Below are 16,184 nucleotides of genomic sequence, written 5' to 3'. Positions count from 1 at the left end.
GCTAAACTCAGCCATTTGGCCAGAAATGCTTCTCGTACATTTAATTGTCTTAGGATTTTTTTCCCCAAAACAATTGTCACTGGGAGTGTAATTAGCTGCACAATTGGTTTTGAGGGGGAGGTACTCTGAAAACATCTGACAGTGGGATGCTAAAAATAAGTAGAAGAGGACCGTCTTTAGGATGTGGGCAAATTCATAGCTAGTGCAGCCTACTTTGGGGATCTTAGCTGTTCTGGGAGGAGAAAGATCACAGTCCAACAGAGTGGATAGTTGGTCATTCAGCTTTCTGCTTGCTAAATGATGACCCCACTGGGGCAGGTTTCCCTTCCCTTACAGACTTTTGTAAGTTTGAAGTTTCCAGTTCTCAGATCTCCTCCCTTCACATTTCCCTCTGTTGGGGTTACATTCATTTCACCTTCTGGAGGTTTTGCTTTTTGGCAAATGTTGCTGAGCAGGCCTCTCCCCAGGGAGGCCAACTTCATGGTGGATGGAGGAGAGAGAGAGCTATTGTGCACTTCATTCTTTTTTTTTACTTGTTATATTTTTTATTTATTTATTTAAAAAAATTTTTATTGTTGGTTGTTCAAAACATTACATAGTTCTTGACATATCATGTTTCACACTTTGATTCAAGTGGGTTATCATTCTTGATGGGGCTCTGATTTGGTGACCCCCCAAATCACTGTGTATAATCATCTCTCAAAATAATCGGCTTATGTGCAGATGCAATAGAAAAACAAATGCAAATTGCTCTGATCATTGGCAGGGGGAAAGATAGGGTTTTTAGGTATTTTGCTTTCTTGTTACCCAGAGTCTCTGTTAAAGCTTGACCCCAGTGGCACTGAGGTGACTTTGGAAGAAAGCAGATGGTTCTGTTCTCTATTATTAATTTGCTGACAGCTATTTAGAGAGGTTTGTGCTGGGGGTAGAGGAGTAGGGAGAGAGGCCATGTATGTGTGTGGAAAGGAGGAATAATAGGTCATTATTTTACAATCTGTCTCTTTTTTTCTTTTTATTTAGGTAGGTAAAATTCATATAACAAATTAATTCCATGATAAATAGTGTACAGCTCAGTGGCCTTGAGTACGCTCACAACAACCATCAACACTATCCAGTTCTAGAACATTTTTTATTATCCCCCCCAAAAGAAACCATATACCCCAAACCAGTCACTTCTTATAGTCCCCTTTCCCAGCCCCATGTCTATTTTCTGTCTTAATGAGTTTTGTCTACTCTGGATGTTTTATATCAGTGAATTCACAGAATAAATATCTTTAACCTGATTTTGGTTTGAAAATTTATTTGGTAATTTCTTCCTCAGTTCTGGCTATCTAGCCAGGGGGAGAAGCTGGGTGAGCTATCAAAACTAAACAAACAAAACCAATAATAATAATAGACAAAAGAATATATTTGTTCTGCACTGAGGGTGTTAATGTTGTAGTTAGGAAGATGAGATTTTTTAAAAAAAAACTGCTTTATTTTTGTCATTTGTTTTCTCCACAATCTTGTCTGGAGGATAAAAATCGAATGTGTCACAGTATAAATTAAGGATGGATCTTTTGTGTTGATGAGAAAGGTAGTATTTGAGAGCAAAAGAATACAAAGGTTTAGTTAATAACCCTACTTAAGCCCCTGTCAGTTGAATTTGCTAACATTTTCCTGACTTTGACTAAATAACTCAGGCACAAGCAGTGGGATATTGTGAATATTTCAACATTTCCAAAGGAAGTTAAGAAGTCCTCTGCCTCTGCATAGATAGATTTTTTTCTATATGTCAAATGTGTCACACTATTATGTGTAATTAAAATGTACCAATTAAGACTTAATTGAAAAGGAAAAATATTAAATGTGGCCTACTTTTAAATAAATCTGTCAAAAGAGAAAAAAAATACTTTTTTTCTTAGTAAGCATGGTCCTTAGCATTCCAGACTAATTTACAAATTGTGCCCAAGTACGTATAGTTTAAACCCTTGTCTTGAAAACATTTAGCTTTTTCTAGTATGGTAAGTTATTATTTTGTTGTAAGATTTGACCTAAAGTTTGAAGAGGATTTAATATATGAGCAGTTAAAATCCCATTCATGACCATGCTTATGTGCTTCATGCTCCAGTATCTTCATCTATTAAATGAATGGTCAACCTTCTTCCCTGGCTGTGTGATTTCATGAGACCATTCTGCACCAGCGGGAGGAAGTGCCGGAACCCCAGGAAAGGGCAGGTTTAAAAGGGCAAAGCAACAAAAATACCCATGAAAAAGGATATTTGAAGTCGGTTTTCATCCTCTCCTCGTCTCTCCACCATTTGAGCAATCATCTTACAATCATTTAGATTTCTGAGCTTTTATAAATGCCATATGCAATCAAATGTAGCCAAAGGTATGTTGGTTTAAAACATATTTTTTAGTGAGAACCATCTTTAAATTCATGGAAGCAATATCATTTATGGCAGCACAAAATAATTCATGCCCCCTGATCCTCTTGTGTTTTGGTTGCTTAATCCTTTCATGCAGGAATGATACTAAGGAAGATGGATTATTTTTTTATGGTGGTTGTATTAAAAAATGAGCATTCTGAACCTGAAGCCATCAAAAGCCCCCATGGATTATGTTGAGTCTGCAATAAATCCTTGATTATCTCCAGAGATCACTGATATGAGCAAAGACCCAAGATGTGATGCTGTGAAAGCTGATTTTCTTTTCTTATGAAGCTTTCATCAAACCTGATTTCTGAGTTATAGGATTAGAACCCAAACCTCTCATTCATTAGTAAATAGTTGTTTAAATTTTTTTCCACTACTGAACTCATCAAAAAGTAGAAACTAATGTGTTTGTATTCAAAACACACATTCAACAATTAGAAAAGAAACCTCATGACATTTGGCCTGGAAGTTTACAGTCTTTAGAGAAGGAAAGATTTGATCATTTCAAGTACTTAGATCCTGACTTTGGTATTCTGGACAAATCAAGGCCATGATCTTAGAAGTGAGGTGTCTGGACCAGCTCAATGCTGAGCACAGTGCATAACATAAAGCAGGTTGAGATAAAGAGCCATCCATTAATATTATCTGGGAACTTATTATAAATACAGATTATTGGTCCCTGCCCCTGACATACTTAATCTGAAACTCTGAGAGGGGACAGCAATCTATATTTTCGTATAGCCTCCAGGTAATTCTGATCATGTCAAAATTTAAGACCCATTACTCTAAGATAATTTGTATTTTCAAAAGCACTGGTTTCTTTTGGCAGACATTAAACTGTATAATCCAGTGGGGTTTAGTGTGGTCACAAGTTTGTGCTACCACCATCATGATGTAATTCCAGAATATTTTTATCTCCCTAGTAGGAAGCTTGGTACCCTCCTCTGAGTCCTTGGAAACCACTAATCTTGTTTTCTGTCTGTATAGATAGATCTTTCCATGTTGGACATTTTGTATAAATGGAATTATATATGTGACCCTTTATGTCTGGATTCTTTCACTTGGCATAACATTTTCAAGATTTATCCTTGTTGTAGCATCTAACAGTACTTTATTCATTTTTATGATTGAATAATATGCCATTGTATAAATAGACCACATTTATTTTATCTACTCATCAGTTGGTGGATATTTAAGTTTTTTTTTCACTTTTTAGCTATAATGAATAATGCTCCCATGAATATTCACATATGAGTTTTGGTGAGAGCCAGATTCTGATTTAATAGGGTCTGAGGTAGAATTCAAGGACTCATGGCATTGGCGTTTTTCAGAACTCTCCCTGATGATTCTAATGTGTAGTCATGGTTAAGAGGTTGCAAACTGGGCTGGGGATGTGGCTCAAGCGGTAGCGTGCTCGCCTGGCATGCGTGCGGCCCAGGTTCGATCCTCAGCACCACATACCAACAAAGATGTTGTGTCTGCCGAGAACTAAAAATAAATAAATAAATAAATATTAAAAAAAAAAAGAGGTTGCAAACTGGTGCATCCTAGCCAGTTTTTGTTTGGCACTATAGTGCTTTTTTTAAAAAAAAATTTTATCTTATAGCCTAATTTTTATTTTTTTCTTTTATATATATATATATATATATATATATATATATTTAATTTATATATGACAGCAGAATGTATTACAATTCTTATATATAGCACACAATTTTTCATATCTCTGTTTGTATACAAAGTATATTCACACCAATTTGTGTCTTCATACATGTACTTTGGATAGTAATGATCATCACATTCAACCATCATTAATTACCCCATGCCCCTTCCCTCCCCTCCCACCCTTCTGCCCTATCTAGAGTTTGTCTATTCCTCCCAGGCTCCCAATCCCTATCCCATTTTGAATCAGCCTCCTTATATCAAAGAAAACATTCCGCATTTGTTTTTTTGGGATTGGCTAACTTCACTTAACATTATCTTCTCTAACTCCATACATTTACCTGCAAATGCCATGATTTTATTCTCTTTTATTGCTGAGTAATATTCCATTGTGTGTGTGTGTGTGTGTGTGTGTGTGTGTGTGTGTGAGTGCCGCAGTCTCTGGCTGGGCACAAATCACGAGTCTCCACACAGCTTGTAGATTCAAACAGCAATTCTTTATTCCCGAACTCTCACCGGCCGTCTACAAACACGTTCTGGGGGAATCCACGTTCTCTGCCCAAATCCACACTCTGCCCAAATCCACTACTCTGCCCAAATCCACTACTCTGCCCAAATCCACTCCCCATGGGCTTCTGTCTCCCAAAATATACTGTCTGACCCTAAGAACTCAAGAGGAACTCAGCAGCAGGATACGCCCTATTCTAAAGGGGGAACACCCTAATCTCCTATTATGCTAAACTGCCCTATTCTAAAGGGGGAACACCCTAATCTCCTATTATGCTAAACTGCCCTGGTCCTTGAGCAAGGTCACCTTTCAGAAGTCCTTCCACTAGACAGCATGGGAGTAAGCTGGCAAGGAGATTGTCATACCTACTTGGCTGATGGCTCCCAGCATGTGAGTATGTATATATCACATTTTTTTTTTATCCATTCATCTATTGAAGGACATCTAAGCTGGCTCCACAGTTTAGCTATTGTGAATTGTGCTTCTATAAACATCGATGTGGCCATATCCCTGTAGTATGCTGCTTTTAAGTCCTTTGGGTTTTGAAAACAATTTGTTGTAACACTTAAAATTCAAAGGTTTCACTTGTGAATCTAATCTTGATGTACTTTTAAGTTTAAAAATAAACTATTTTTTTTTAATCAAAGGAACACACACACACACACACACAAATAAGCACTTCCATGTGTATCATTTATAAGTTAAATAGTACTAGAAGGTTTATAATTAAAACAATCCCCCTGTCCCCACCTTCCCAACACCCAGCCTTTCCCTATAGGCTAGCACCCTCAACTTTTCTAGATAGTGGATATGCTAGACCAGTGCTCTACCACTGAGCTACCCCCAGCCCCTATACCATTATTTCTTGATTTGCCAAATTTAGTCATTATCTCTTGACTTCTTGCCATGGCAAAAAACCACTCAGTCTTTCTCTCCTATCCCAACTTCTCTTTTCTTCCCCCATGACCTGGTTATATATAAGTTTTTGTTAAACCAGTGGCCAATGTTACTTTAACTATATATCAATATTACTCACTGAGCCAAATAATACATCGTAAACTCTTTTCCTCTACATGCTTTCATTTTTCTCCAAAGTTAGTAGTAGCCTCATGGAATCATTTGTTTGGTTTTTCATCTACCCATTGTTAATTTTTTTCCCAATGTTCCATCATCTCTGCTATTTCCTTATTTTGCTGAAGTAGATCTTCCAAGTTTCTTTGTGAAATTCAACACTTTATCATACATATCTATTTTCCAAGCAAGCCAAAAATCTGCACAATGCAAGGACCCAAGTTCATGGGCTTTGTCTCAAAACACAAAGGTCGGCCAACTGCTTTTTCATAATGACGGGAGACCAAAGCTCTTGGGAGCCTCACATCCTTGTCCCAAGCTCAATTTTCTGAGAAACTGGGCACATACTTTCCATAGGGCTGGAGCCAAGAGGTGGCTGCCCTCATTGTAGGGAGCCCCACCTTCTGCTTTTCTTTACTTGGCCTCCTTGCACCAGCCCATTTCCCTGGCCACAGGTTTGCCTGGCCTCTGCAGGCGTCTACATCCCTGGAGAGGAGGACAGGATACAGATGACAACTCTAATCGTGAATCTGCTGGCTTTCTGGCCTTGTGACTAAGCCTTTTTTTTTTTTTTTTTAATTCATTAGTGTTTCTGTCTACCAATGAGAAATGACGTGCTAGTCTTTTTACTAACTGAATCCGTTTCCTGATTCTTCATTTCAAATGGAACTTGGGTGCCCAATATCTGAGGTGTGGTGATGATGATGGTGGCCATGGTTGTCACTGTATGGGAGCAGTGGCTGCTGGGCCCTGTGACTTCCGTTAGTTCTTCTCATGCCTTTTGGAAAAGGCTGAGCCCATACAACTTTGAAATCTGATAAGATCTGTTTAGCTACAGATACTCTGGATTTTCTAAAGGTTTTTCTCTGCTTGGAATGTCTAGACTGCCCCCTGGGGCTGGGGGTGGGGGCGGGCTCTGGTGACCCGGGTAGGCAGAGCATGAACAATCCTCCTACTTCTTCCAGGCTTCAGCCAAAACTTTGAGCGACTTTTTCTGCTTTTATGTTGCAGGTACCTTTTGTATCTGCAAATTAAAAGAGATATTTTTCACGGTCGACTGCTGTGCTCCTTTTCTGATGCTGCCTACCTGGGTGCCTGTATTGTTCAAGGTGAGTCTGGCCCCACTGTGCTCTCTCCCATCATTGCATGAAGCTGCAGAGCTTTGTCCCATGCCTCCCCTCTCCCCCAAATGTGCCCATCCTGTTATGTCTGTGGTTGGAGGTGTGGTGGGACTGCAAATGTAGCACAGTGTCCCTTGCTCAACTTCTGTCTGAAGCCAGTGGAATCTTGGTGGAAGGCTGGGCTGAGATGTTCACAGCAACCTCTGCAAAGACGAAGTGTCCTCAAAGTCTCCAAATAGGGTTCAGAGTGTCTTTTTCAAAGTTGCTGAACTGTGTAGTTATTTAAGAAATTCTCTAGAGGTGTGAATATTCTGTGTTTTGAGTTCCAACTACCAAACATGAGGTCTAAGGGCATTTTGAGAGGGGGAAACCATGTCTAGGAAGGTAAGTTTCAAATAAGGAAGTCATCCCCAAAGGATGGAGATATATATATATATATATATATATATATATATATATATATATATATTTGCTCATCATATATGTATATATATTTCCATGCATGTGTTTGTATATATGTGTGTAAGTGTATGTTCATGTGTGTATATGTACACATATATTTTCATGTGTACCTGACTGTATGTACATAAATATTCCTATGCGTGCATGTATATTGTGTACATGCATATTTTCTTGTGCATATTGTGTACATGTACATTTTAACATGTGTATATGTGTTCATGTATATTTCATGTATGTATATGTATGTGCATGTGTATTTCATGTGATGTGTCATGTACATGTATATTTTCCAATGTATATGCATGTGCATGTATATTGTGTCTAATTCCTCAGTTTTTCTAGCCATGTAACAAAGTGAAGAGAAAACTAGTTTCACTATCTCTTATACCTCAGTTTGAACCTTTTCCCCCATTTCCTGGTTATTTCACCATAGACAAATTGCTTAAGTGCTTCATGCTCCATGAATGGTCAACCTTCTTCCCTGGCTGTGTGATTTCATGAGACCATTCTGCACCAGCGGGAGGAAGTGCCGGAACCCCAGTGGTGGCTGCTGTTCTTTTTAGGGTTAAACCAGCGGCAGGGAGAGAGATCAGTGGGAAATAGTGAATGCAGAGACCAGGGTTGGCTTCTAGATGCTTCTACCTTGTAAGGACAGTGTTTGAGAGAAGGCCCTCTAGTTCCTGAGGCAGCACATTGCTGGGGATGTCGCCAGCCTCGAATGAAGTATGGGTTGGGTGTGCTGTTCCCTGGGGTTTGGAAAGCAGCTGGCCACAGGGACTATTTGGAGAGACCCTGATGATCCAGCCATTTGTAGCAGAATGCTTTTGGCATGTCTATGAGGGGGGAAGGAAGGGAGGGAAACATAGAACGGGGTGGAGAGAGAGAGAGATTAGTGCCTGAGTGTGTCAGTATATGATGGATCTAGAAAGAATAACACAGGTGACAATCATCTACCTGTCACAAGGCCAGATTTCATTCAGTGCTCAAGAGAGACCCTGTCCTTCTCCTGGAGATCTCACTGTGGCCCACCTCTGTGCTCATGGGACATCCTGTGCTGTGAAATTCTTCCTTTGACCCTATTCCCAGGTGTATCTGTTCTCTAAGTGTTCTGAAATGAGTGTTGGGTGTTAGTCTGCAACACCTGAAAGAACAACTTAGAGAGGAAGAAGTTTATTTTGGGCTCCTCTGAGTTCTTTTTTGTTTCAGAGGTCTCAGTCCATGGTCAGCAGACTCTATTGCTCTGGGCCTGAGGTGAGGCAGAACATCATGGTGGAAGGGTGTGGCAGAGGAAAGCTGTCAGCTCATGGCAGTCAGAGCGGTGACGGGGGCAGAGAGAAGTCAGGGACAAGATACAAGGTGTAGTCCCCAAGCACATGCCTCCAGCAACCTACTTCTTTCAGCCACGCCATGCCTGCTTATAGCTACCATTCAGTAGTACATTCCTTATTAATCCACTAATAGGGTTACAGCCTCCATGATGTAGTCACTGCTTAAACTCTGAACCTCACTGTATTGGGGATTATGCTTTCCAAACATATACTTTGGGGAGTGTGCTGTGTGTTGCTTCTTTCCTTCCCTTGGAGCATCCTAGTGCTGTGTAGCAAACGTTGGAAGAAGTGTTAAATCCCTTGGATATTTTCCGGTTTAAAGTGCTCAGAACTAGAGTGATTCTGTGATGGGAAGTAGTCCCATGGGCTGTGAGGTGGAGAATGTGCTTGAGAAAGCCACTTCTTTTACCCCAGAGTGAAGGTCTGTTAAAACCTCACATTTGTATTCCTTCGTGGTGAAGATGGTGCACTTCTGGTTCAGGTGCACTGTCTCAGGGAAGGAAAAGGGAATCGATACTAATCCAAGCAGTAGACTAGCATCGGAGGATTTCAGAATGTATTTAGGCATTAGTGAACTAGTGTCAATTCTCCAAGGGCATGCTCAATGTAGATCTATAATGGAAAGCTCTCCATCCTGTTTTATATTTCAAATGAAGCCACAAAAGTTCCATCCAGATGAGCACGGCCCTATTTCATCCTTTATTGCTATTATCATTGACCACACACAGACGTGGCTAGGAAAGTAGAGTTGGAAATGGACTGACAGACCTTGAAAGAACCTTTTGTCTCTAAAATGCAGTATAGCCCCTGGGTCATTTGTATCAAGTTCAGTAAAACTGAGTTCTTAGAGTTCTCTGGTGCTTAGACTGAATATTTAAGTAGCTCTGGAGGTCACTAACAAATGCAGATAAAGATGGGCTTTGTCAGAACCACTTATTTCATGCAGAGTAATAAGGAAGGTAGAGTCACTGACTAGAAAGTGGGATGTTATGTGATATTCTAATGCCTGTTTAAGGAGTGCATGCTAAGCTTCAGTGTATTCTGAGTGTATAGAAAACAGTCAGTCTTCTAGAGTTTTGTTACCTGTAGTTTTGTTACCTGAATCCAAGGAACATAGTCAATGCATGCAAAATGGATGTCTTTTCATAATACAACTTGCAAAACAAACATACATAATCCTTGGAATCTATTTTTATTCTTTCTTGGGAACATTTTTTGTTTTCCTATTCATTCTACAAAAGAACACCATGTAAATATTGATCTTATCTTTTCTTCTTGCTGTGTGAGTCCCAGTGGATGTTTCGGCTCCTGCTGGTTACTCAGGACTGAGTGCAGCTACTCCTTCCTCTAAGTCTGCTTTGGTCCACTTAACATAAAGCAGCCTCCCTTCTGTCCATGGTTCTTTCCCATACCCCTGTTTGGTTGTCTTGTAAGCACTCATACCTGAAGTTTTCTTGCTGAGTTGTTTTGGGGCTTATTGTGTTTCTTCCTATGTTAGTCAGTTTTCTGATACTATTAAAGAATGCTTGAGGTAATTAGCTTATAAAGAGAAGAGGTTTACCTTGGCTCACAGTTTTAAAGGTTACAATTCAAGGTCATTTGGCCTCATTGCTTTGGGCTTGTCGCAGCACATCATGGTGGAAGCATGTGGCTGAGGAAACCCAGGAGCAAACCCCGGAGCAAAAGAAAGTGATAGAAACTGATGTCCTACAGTCCCCTTTGAGAATACACCCTAATGATCTAAAGAACTCCTACTAGGTCCCATCTCTTAACATTTCCATTACCTCCCAGTACCACCAAGCGGATGATCATGCACTTAACCTGTGGGCCCATTGAGGCAGGGGGCATTCTAGATTCTCTATGTAGAATCTAATTACATAGGAGCAAGACTTGGGATGCCTCTTTATTGCAGCTTTCCTGTGGCTTGCACATTGGAGATTCTCCATGAAATCTGTCGAATGAGCCAGGATACTTCGCTCAGTTGCTCTGACATGTGCTTTCCCTCTACACTTGGGAAAGATTGAGCAACTGCCTGTTGGGAAGGTATTTACTACCTCATTCATGTGTCCTCCAAACAATTATTGAATAACTGCTGGGTGTCAGGCACTGCAGTACGGAGTACTTATAGGAAGGCAAGTAAGCAGACCATTGTGCCGATGTTTTGATGACTACATGGAGGGACACGTGGGTTGGTTCCTGCTATAGTGCCCTCAGGAGGGTTCTGGCTCAGCAAGGGGGTCAGGGAAGATTCCAGAAGGAGCTGACTCTGAAACTTCATTGTCCTGTATCTGGAGTTCTTTTGGAATGAGTCTTCTCCCAGCTGGGGCAAATGCCATTGCACATTATCCTTACCATCACCAGATCTTACTCATCCTTTTTTTTAAAAAATTTTTTTATGTGGTGTTGAGGACGGAACTTAGCACCTCGCATGTGCTAGACAAGCGCTGTACCGCTGAGCCACAACCCCAGACCTCTTACTCATCCTTTTCCTTCAGATTCTTTGGATTCCTCTGGCAGTTAAATTTGCAAAGTGCTAGGGCCTGTTTTAAACCTCTGACCATCCAGTGTGCTGTGTCTTCTGATACAACTTCACCCTTAATGTCGTGTGGAGAAGAGAGAACTACAAGTGGCTCCCTCTTCTTGATATGAGTAGTGAGAAGTCCTTATTCACTAAAAGGCTGTGCTCACTTTCAGCTGAAGTCAAACTTAAAGGCAAGCTTTAGGGGAGGAGGGAACAGCATCTGTGATAGGGAGGCAACCCTATGATCTCCATGGCATTTCTTCTCTAAGTTTTATGGCATTTTCCAGGCTACTTATTTGCAGAATGTAGTTCTACAAGTTTATTGTATCTCACAAATTTTCCTGGAAATAGAAATGCACCCCATGAACAAGGCCCCTTCTCACCAAGCACTCTGCAAGCATTGAAAACAACTTAGTTTCACATTGGGTCCATTTCCTCATTACCAATGGAAAATGGGAGCATTTGGTGTACCATTTCCTAAATTTTTAGGTCCACAGCCAACTCACAGCTTAGGTGTACTTCTTTTGGAACTTACGTTGAGTTAATCATGAGTTCTTGGTCCAGTCCCTTTGGGTTATTTATTGATTGATCCACTTAACCTTTTTCCACTATTCTCATTTCCTTTTCTAAAGGTGACAACTGGGTTCACATATGTCTTTACATAGAACTTTGTAAAATGATTATTATTGCTTTGTGTGTCTATACTTTTAAATTTCATTAGTTAAATGGGGCTCATTTGATTTCTTTCCTTTATGATTAGAATACTATCTTGGAGATCTCTCTGTGTTGCTAGGAACATGTCTTGTTGCTTCCAACCACCAGTGTGTCCTGTAGGGTGCATCTCCTGTGTTTTACTTATCAGTCCCACAAACAATGAACACCCAAGTTGCTTCCCACTTATGATGATCATGATTGATGTTGTGATAAAAACCCTTGAACATATCCTTTCTTGCACCCAGAGCTGTTCTAGGATATACGCCCAGAAGAGGGATTTCTGAGTCATAATATTTGGCTAAATACTCCCACCTTGCTCTCTAGAAGAATTGCATGTATTGAGAAGCCCCAGAAGTGCATAAATGTTTCTGTTTTCTCATGTTTCTGCCAACTTCCTAATTTCTTGGCAATGGTATTTGTGTGACATCTTGTTTTGGTTTGCATATCTCTTATTACTAATGAATTTGGGCATTTCTCCATATACTAGCCCTTTGCATGTCCCTGTCTGTGAATTGCCTGTTCATATCCTTTGACCGTTTCTCTGTTGGCCTTCCAGTCTATTTTCTCATTGATTTGCCCAGATTTCTTCTTTCTTCTAGAGACTAACCCTTGTCAACTTCAGATTTTGCAAACATATTCTTTCAAAATGACACCATTCATCGTCAGTATGATGTCTTTTAGTGAACAGAAATAATTCAATTTTGATTTGATCAAATTGATCAATTCCACCCCTCCCATGATCAATAGTATTTTGGATCTTATTTTTAAAATTCTTCCTCAGTTTGTATATATGCATCCTAGATTGTTTTAAGAACTGTATAAGTTGAATTATATTAAAAAGCTTTTAAAGAGCTTTGTTTTCCTTTGGTTTTGTCCTTTTACTTCATTAACTGATTTGACATTGATAGAACAGTAGGTAGATATTATGGAGTTGGTGTGATTTTTCAAATGTGCTGAAAGCATACAGATTTTTTTTTCCACTTCAAAGTCCTGCTGGGATCATGTTGACAAACACACTATCTTTAGTTTATTCTCCTGGTCTATATTCTTTATTTCTGTCTGAGATGCTTATTCATTTTCCTTAGCAAGCTTGTGGAATCAGTAGAAAATATTCTTACAGCCAGACATAGCCTCGGTTTCTCTGGGCCATAGGCTATGCACCCACTTCTATTAGATCCTCAGGACTCTTGGAGATGGACAGGCATTTATTTTTCCCCTTAAAGATTCTCCAGAGGTGCCTTGCATTAGAATGCTGCAACAGCCTTAATCCCAAATGCTCTCTCAGTTCTCAGTGTATCCACTTGTTTGAAGAGCAATCTATTTGTGTTTAAATGCACTCTCCTCGGATTTATTCATGTTGTGTTTTTTTTTTCTTTTTTTTTTTTTCACTGAATGAGTCACACTGCATAGACCTCAGAGCTGGCAGCTCCAGCCAGGGGATTCTTGGTCTTGGAGACTATTAACTGTGAAGAGAATCTTGAGAAAGTTTCCCAGGATAGCTACTTCCTAGATATATCAGAGAGGCATTTAGTTTAAAAAAATTAAATTTTTAATGGACAAGATTTTGCATATTTACAGTGTACAAAATTTTGTTTTGAAATATGCATATATTATAGAATGATTAAATTGAGCTAGTATATGCATTATCTCACATACTTATAATTTTTGTGGTGAGGATAAGAACACTTAAAGTCTGCTCCTTTAGAGGTTTTCAAGTGTACTATACATTGTTATTAACTGCTGTCACCTTGTTGTAGAGTAGACTGCTTGAACATATTCCTCCTAACTGCAGTCTTGTACCCTCTGGCTACCTTCTGGGGAGTGGTGTTCTTGATGGTCACAGTGAGTGTGTCACCAACATTCAGTGTCTGAAGGGTGGAGTTGTCAAATGTCCTACAATTCCTTGGGAAATCTGAAACAATAAAACTCTTCAGATCTCCAACTGCCAGTAGTGCCCCCATCAAGAAGTAATCCTTTAAATTGCTTCAGTGTACAGATGAAGAAAACAAGACCCAGAGTAGGGTGGTAAGTGCCAAAGCTCATGGAGCTAGACTTAAACCTGAACATAAGTCTCTAGATACCCAGGCTGTGGGCTTTCCATGGGTACAAATAAGGGTTGCATGAGTTTATTCCAGGATCTTCTTTTGGATGAATGAGACATTCCACATGCATCCCAACCATGCTGGTTTTTTTTTTTTTTTTGGTATTTTTTTTTTTTTTGGTGTCAATGGACCTTTATTTTATTTATTTATATGAGGCTCTGAAATTGAACCCAGTGCCTCACACATGCTAGGCAAGTGCTCTGAGTTATAACCACTGAGCAACAACCCCAGCCCCCATGCTGTTGTTTCTAATCTTTCTCTTTTTCTTCACCTTTACTGGTTACAGCTGAGCTTGGTGATTATGATCCTGATGAGCATCCTGAGAATTACATCAGTGAGTTTGAGATCTTCCCCAAGCAGTCACAGAAGCTCGAAAGAAAAATCATGGAAATTCATAAAAACGAACTCAGGTAATGTGGGTGGACATTTATGAAAGAGAGATGAGAAGGTATTCTTACTGCAGGAACTGAGGAATTCATGTGAAGCAAGAATATTTGTAACACATAGGTAGACTGTTTCAGGTGGCAGAGCAATTTATCTGAGCACTGTCAAGGACACCCAAATATTCTCCGTCAATAACAATCTCAATAGTGTGGGGAATGGTCTAGGAATGGTCAACAGTTAACAGAGCTATATGTTTTCTACTACTTAAGAGTTTCTAACCACTCTTAAATAAATCATCCTTTCCAATTTTGAATTTGGTGTTGCTTCTTTTCCTCCTGTGGATGGAAGCATTGACTTCAAGTAGAGCAGAATCCATTGGCAAAGTTCTGTTTTTCACGCTGCTTCCAAGATGATAGGATTTAGTGCCTGCTCCTCTTCTCCTTGTCTGAGATATTTCAGGATGGTAAGTACAGAGTCATCGTGGTAGGAGAACCAAATTGCATAGTATTCACTATGTACCAAGCAGTGTTCTAGGCATCATGTATATATTGACTTCATTTACTTTTCACAATAACCTAGGAGATAGGTGCTATGGTTGTTCCCATATTATAGGGAACTCTGAGGCACAGAGATTGAGTGATTGAGCATCTTACCCATGACTAGTGTCAGAGCTGGGATAATTCAAGCATCCTGGGTGCGGAGTCTGTGCTCTTAAGGCTATGTGGAATAAAATGAAGCATGCTTAAGAATCATCACCCACTTGGAATTCAGATAATTCAGATATTTTAGTCTGAATTAGGGTTTAGATCCTGTGCAAATCACAGAAGAAATCCTTTTGATAATAATAGTAAGCACAGGCAATGTTATGACAAATATTGATGAAGAATAGCAAGATCTGAGGTGCTTTCATCATCTGGTCTTCTGGTAATTATGAAGAAAATAGTGTCACTGGTTGATGAATTCTGGAACAAAACTGTCCCATTATGAATGAATGCTAGAGCTTCCTATATTATGCAGACACTCCCCCTTCTGGTGAAGCGTGGGCATTCAAAGTGGCTGCATATTTCAGCTTGGAAAGGGTAGCCTTCATTCCTAGAAGTAAAAATAATTAGACATCAAAACATTATGCTTGTTTTAGAAAGTAGCCTACCATTTCCATGGGTTAGAGTATTGCTTCCTAATGAAAAGTTTTGTGAGAAAATATATGAAATCCTCACTCTTCTTTTTACATTTTAGATACTAAGGTGCTAGAGATAACAATAAAGTTCCAGTATTTTGGGTGAGGGGTCTATGTCATAGGAGCATCCTTCCTGGAGACCATAGAGTAAGGGCTCTTGGATGAAGAAATTGCATCCATTGTGTGGATTGGTAGGAAAGGTCTTCTATAACCAGAATTTTCAGGGTCTTAAATGTTTAGAACACATTATAATAAACATTATTTGGGTGCTTACTGGATGCCAGAACACCATGCAAAGAGCTTTATATGCCTTATTCCATTAGTCCTCCCAAACATTATGAGGTGGGCACCATTAATGTTCCCAGTGAGGGATGAGGAAAGTACAGCCTGGAGTGGTAGAAGGACTTGCCTTGTTGGTTATTGGCAGGCTCAGGACTTGCATCTTGACACCAACACCAACTTACCCCTTTTCTAATCAGTCCTGAGAGGCAGGTAGCTGGGAAATGTTTCACAGTGTCACCATAGCAATGGCCTGCGAGGATGGACACCAGGTGGGAGAGGAGGAGGGGTAAGTAATGTCTACCATTCAGAGAGCCAAGGACCTGAAAAAGAATAGAAGGAAAGAAAATTGAAAAAAAATATTGAGAGACATGGCAGTAAGACTTGGTGACCAAACTAATTTTATGAGGAAGTGGGTAAACTGAAAGATTCCAGATT

At 39.8% G+C, this 16,184-nt stretch overlaps 1 protein-coding gene across 3 annotated transcripts in view; it reads left to right on the top strand.

Annotated features, from left to right (window-relative positions):
- Positions 1-16,184, top strand: part of Frmd3 (FERM domain containing 3) — a 255,021-nt gene that overhangs the window by 168,093 nt on the left and 70,744 nt on the right. For all 3 annotated transcript variants that reach the window (XM_076843507.2, XM_076843506.2, XM_076843508.2), the window contains 2 exons: positions 6,670-6,767; positions 14,193-14,316. In XM_076843507.2, coding sequence (XP_076699622.1) covers positions 6,670-6,767; positions 14,193-14,316 — 222 coding nt within the window. The remainder of the gene's footprint in view (positions 1-6,669; positions 6,768-14,192; positions 14,317-16,184) is intronic.

The sequence above is a fragment of the Callospermophilus lateralis genome, chromosome 2, assembly GCF_048772815.1.
Source record: "Callospermophilus lateralis isolate mCalLat2 chromosome 2, mCalLat2.hap1, whole genome shotgun sequence".
Classification (NCBI taxonomy): domain Eukaryota; kingdom Metazoa; phylum Chordata; class Mammalia; order Rodentia; family Sciuridae; genus Callospermophilus; species Callospermophilus lateralis.
Note: the sequence above shows the minus strand (reverse complement) of the source record. Positions and strands in the feature narration are given on the sequence as shown.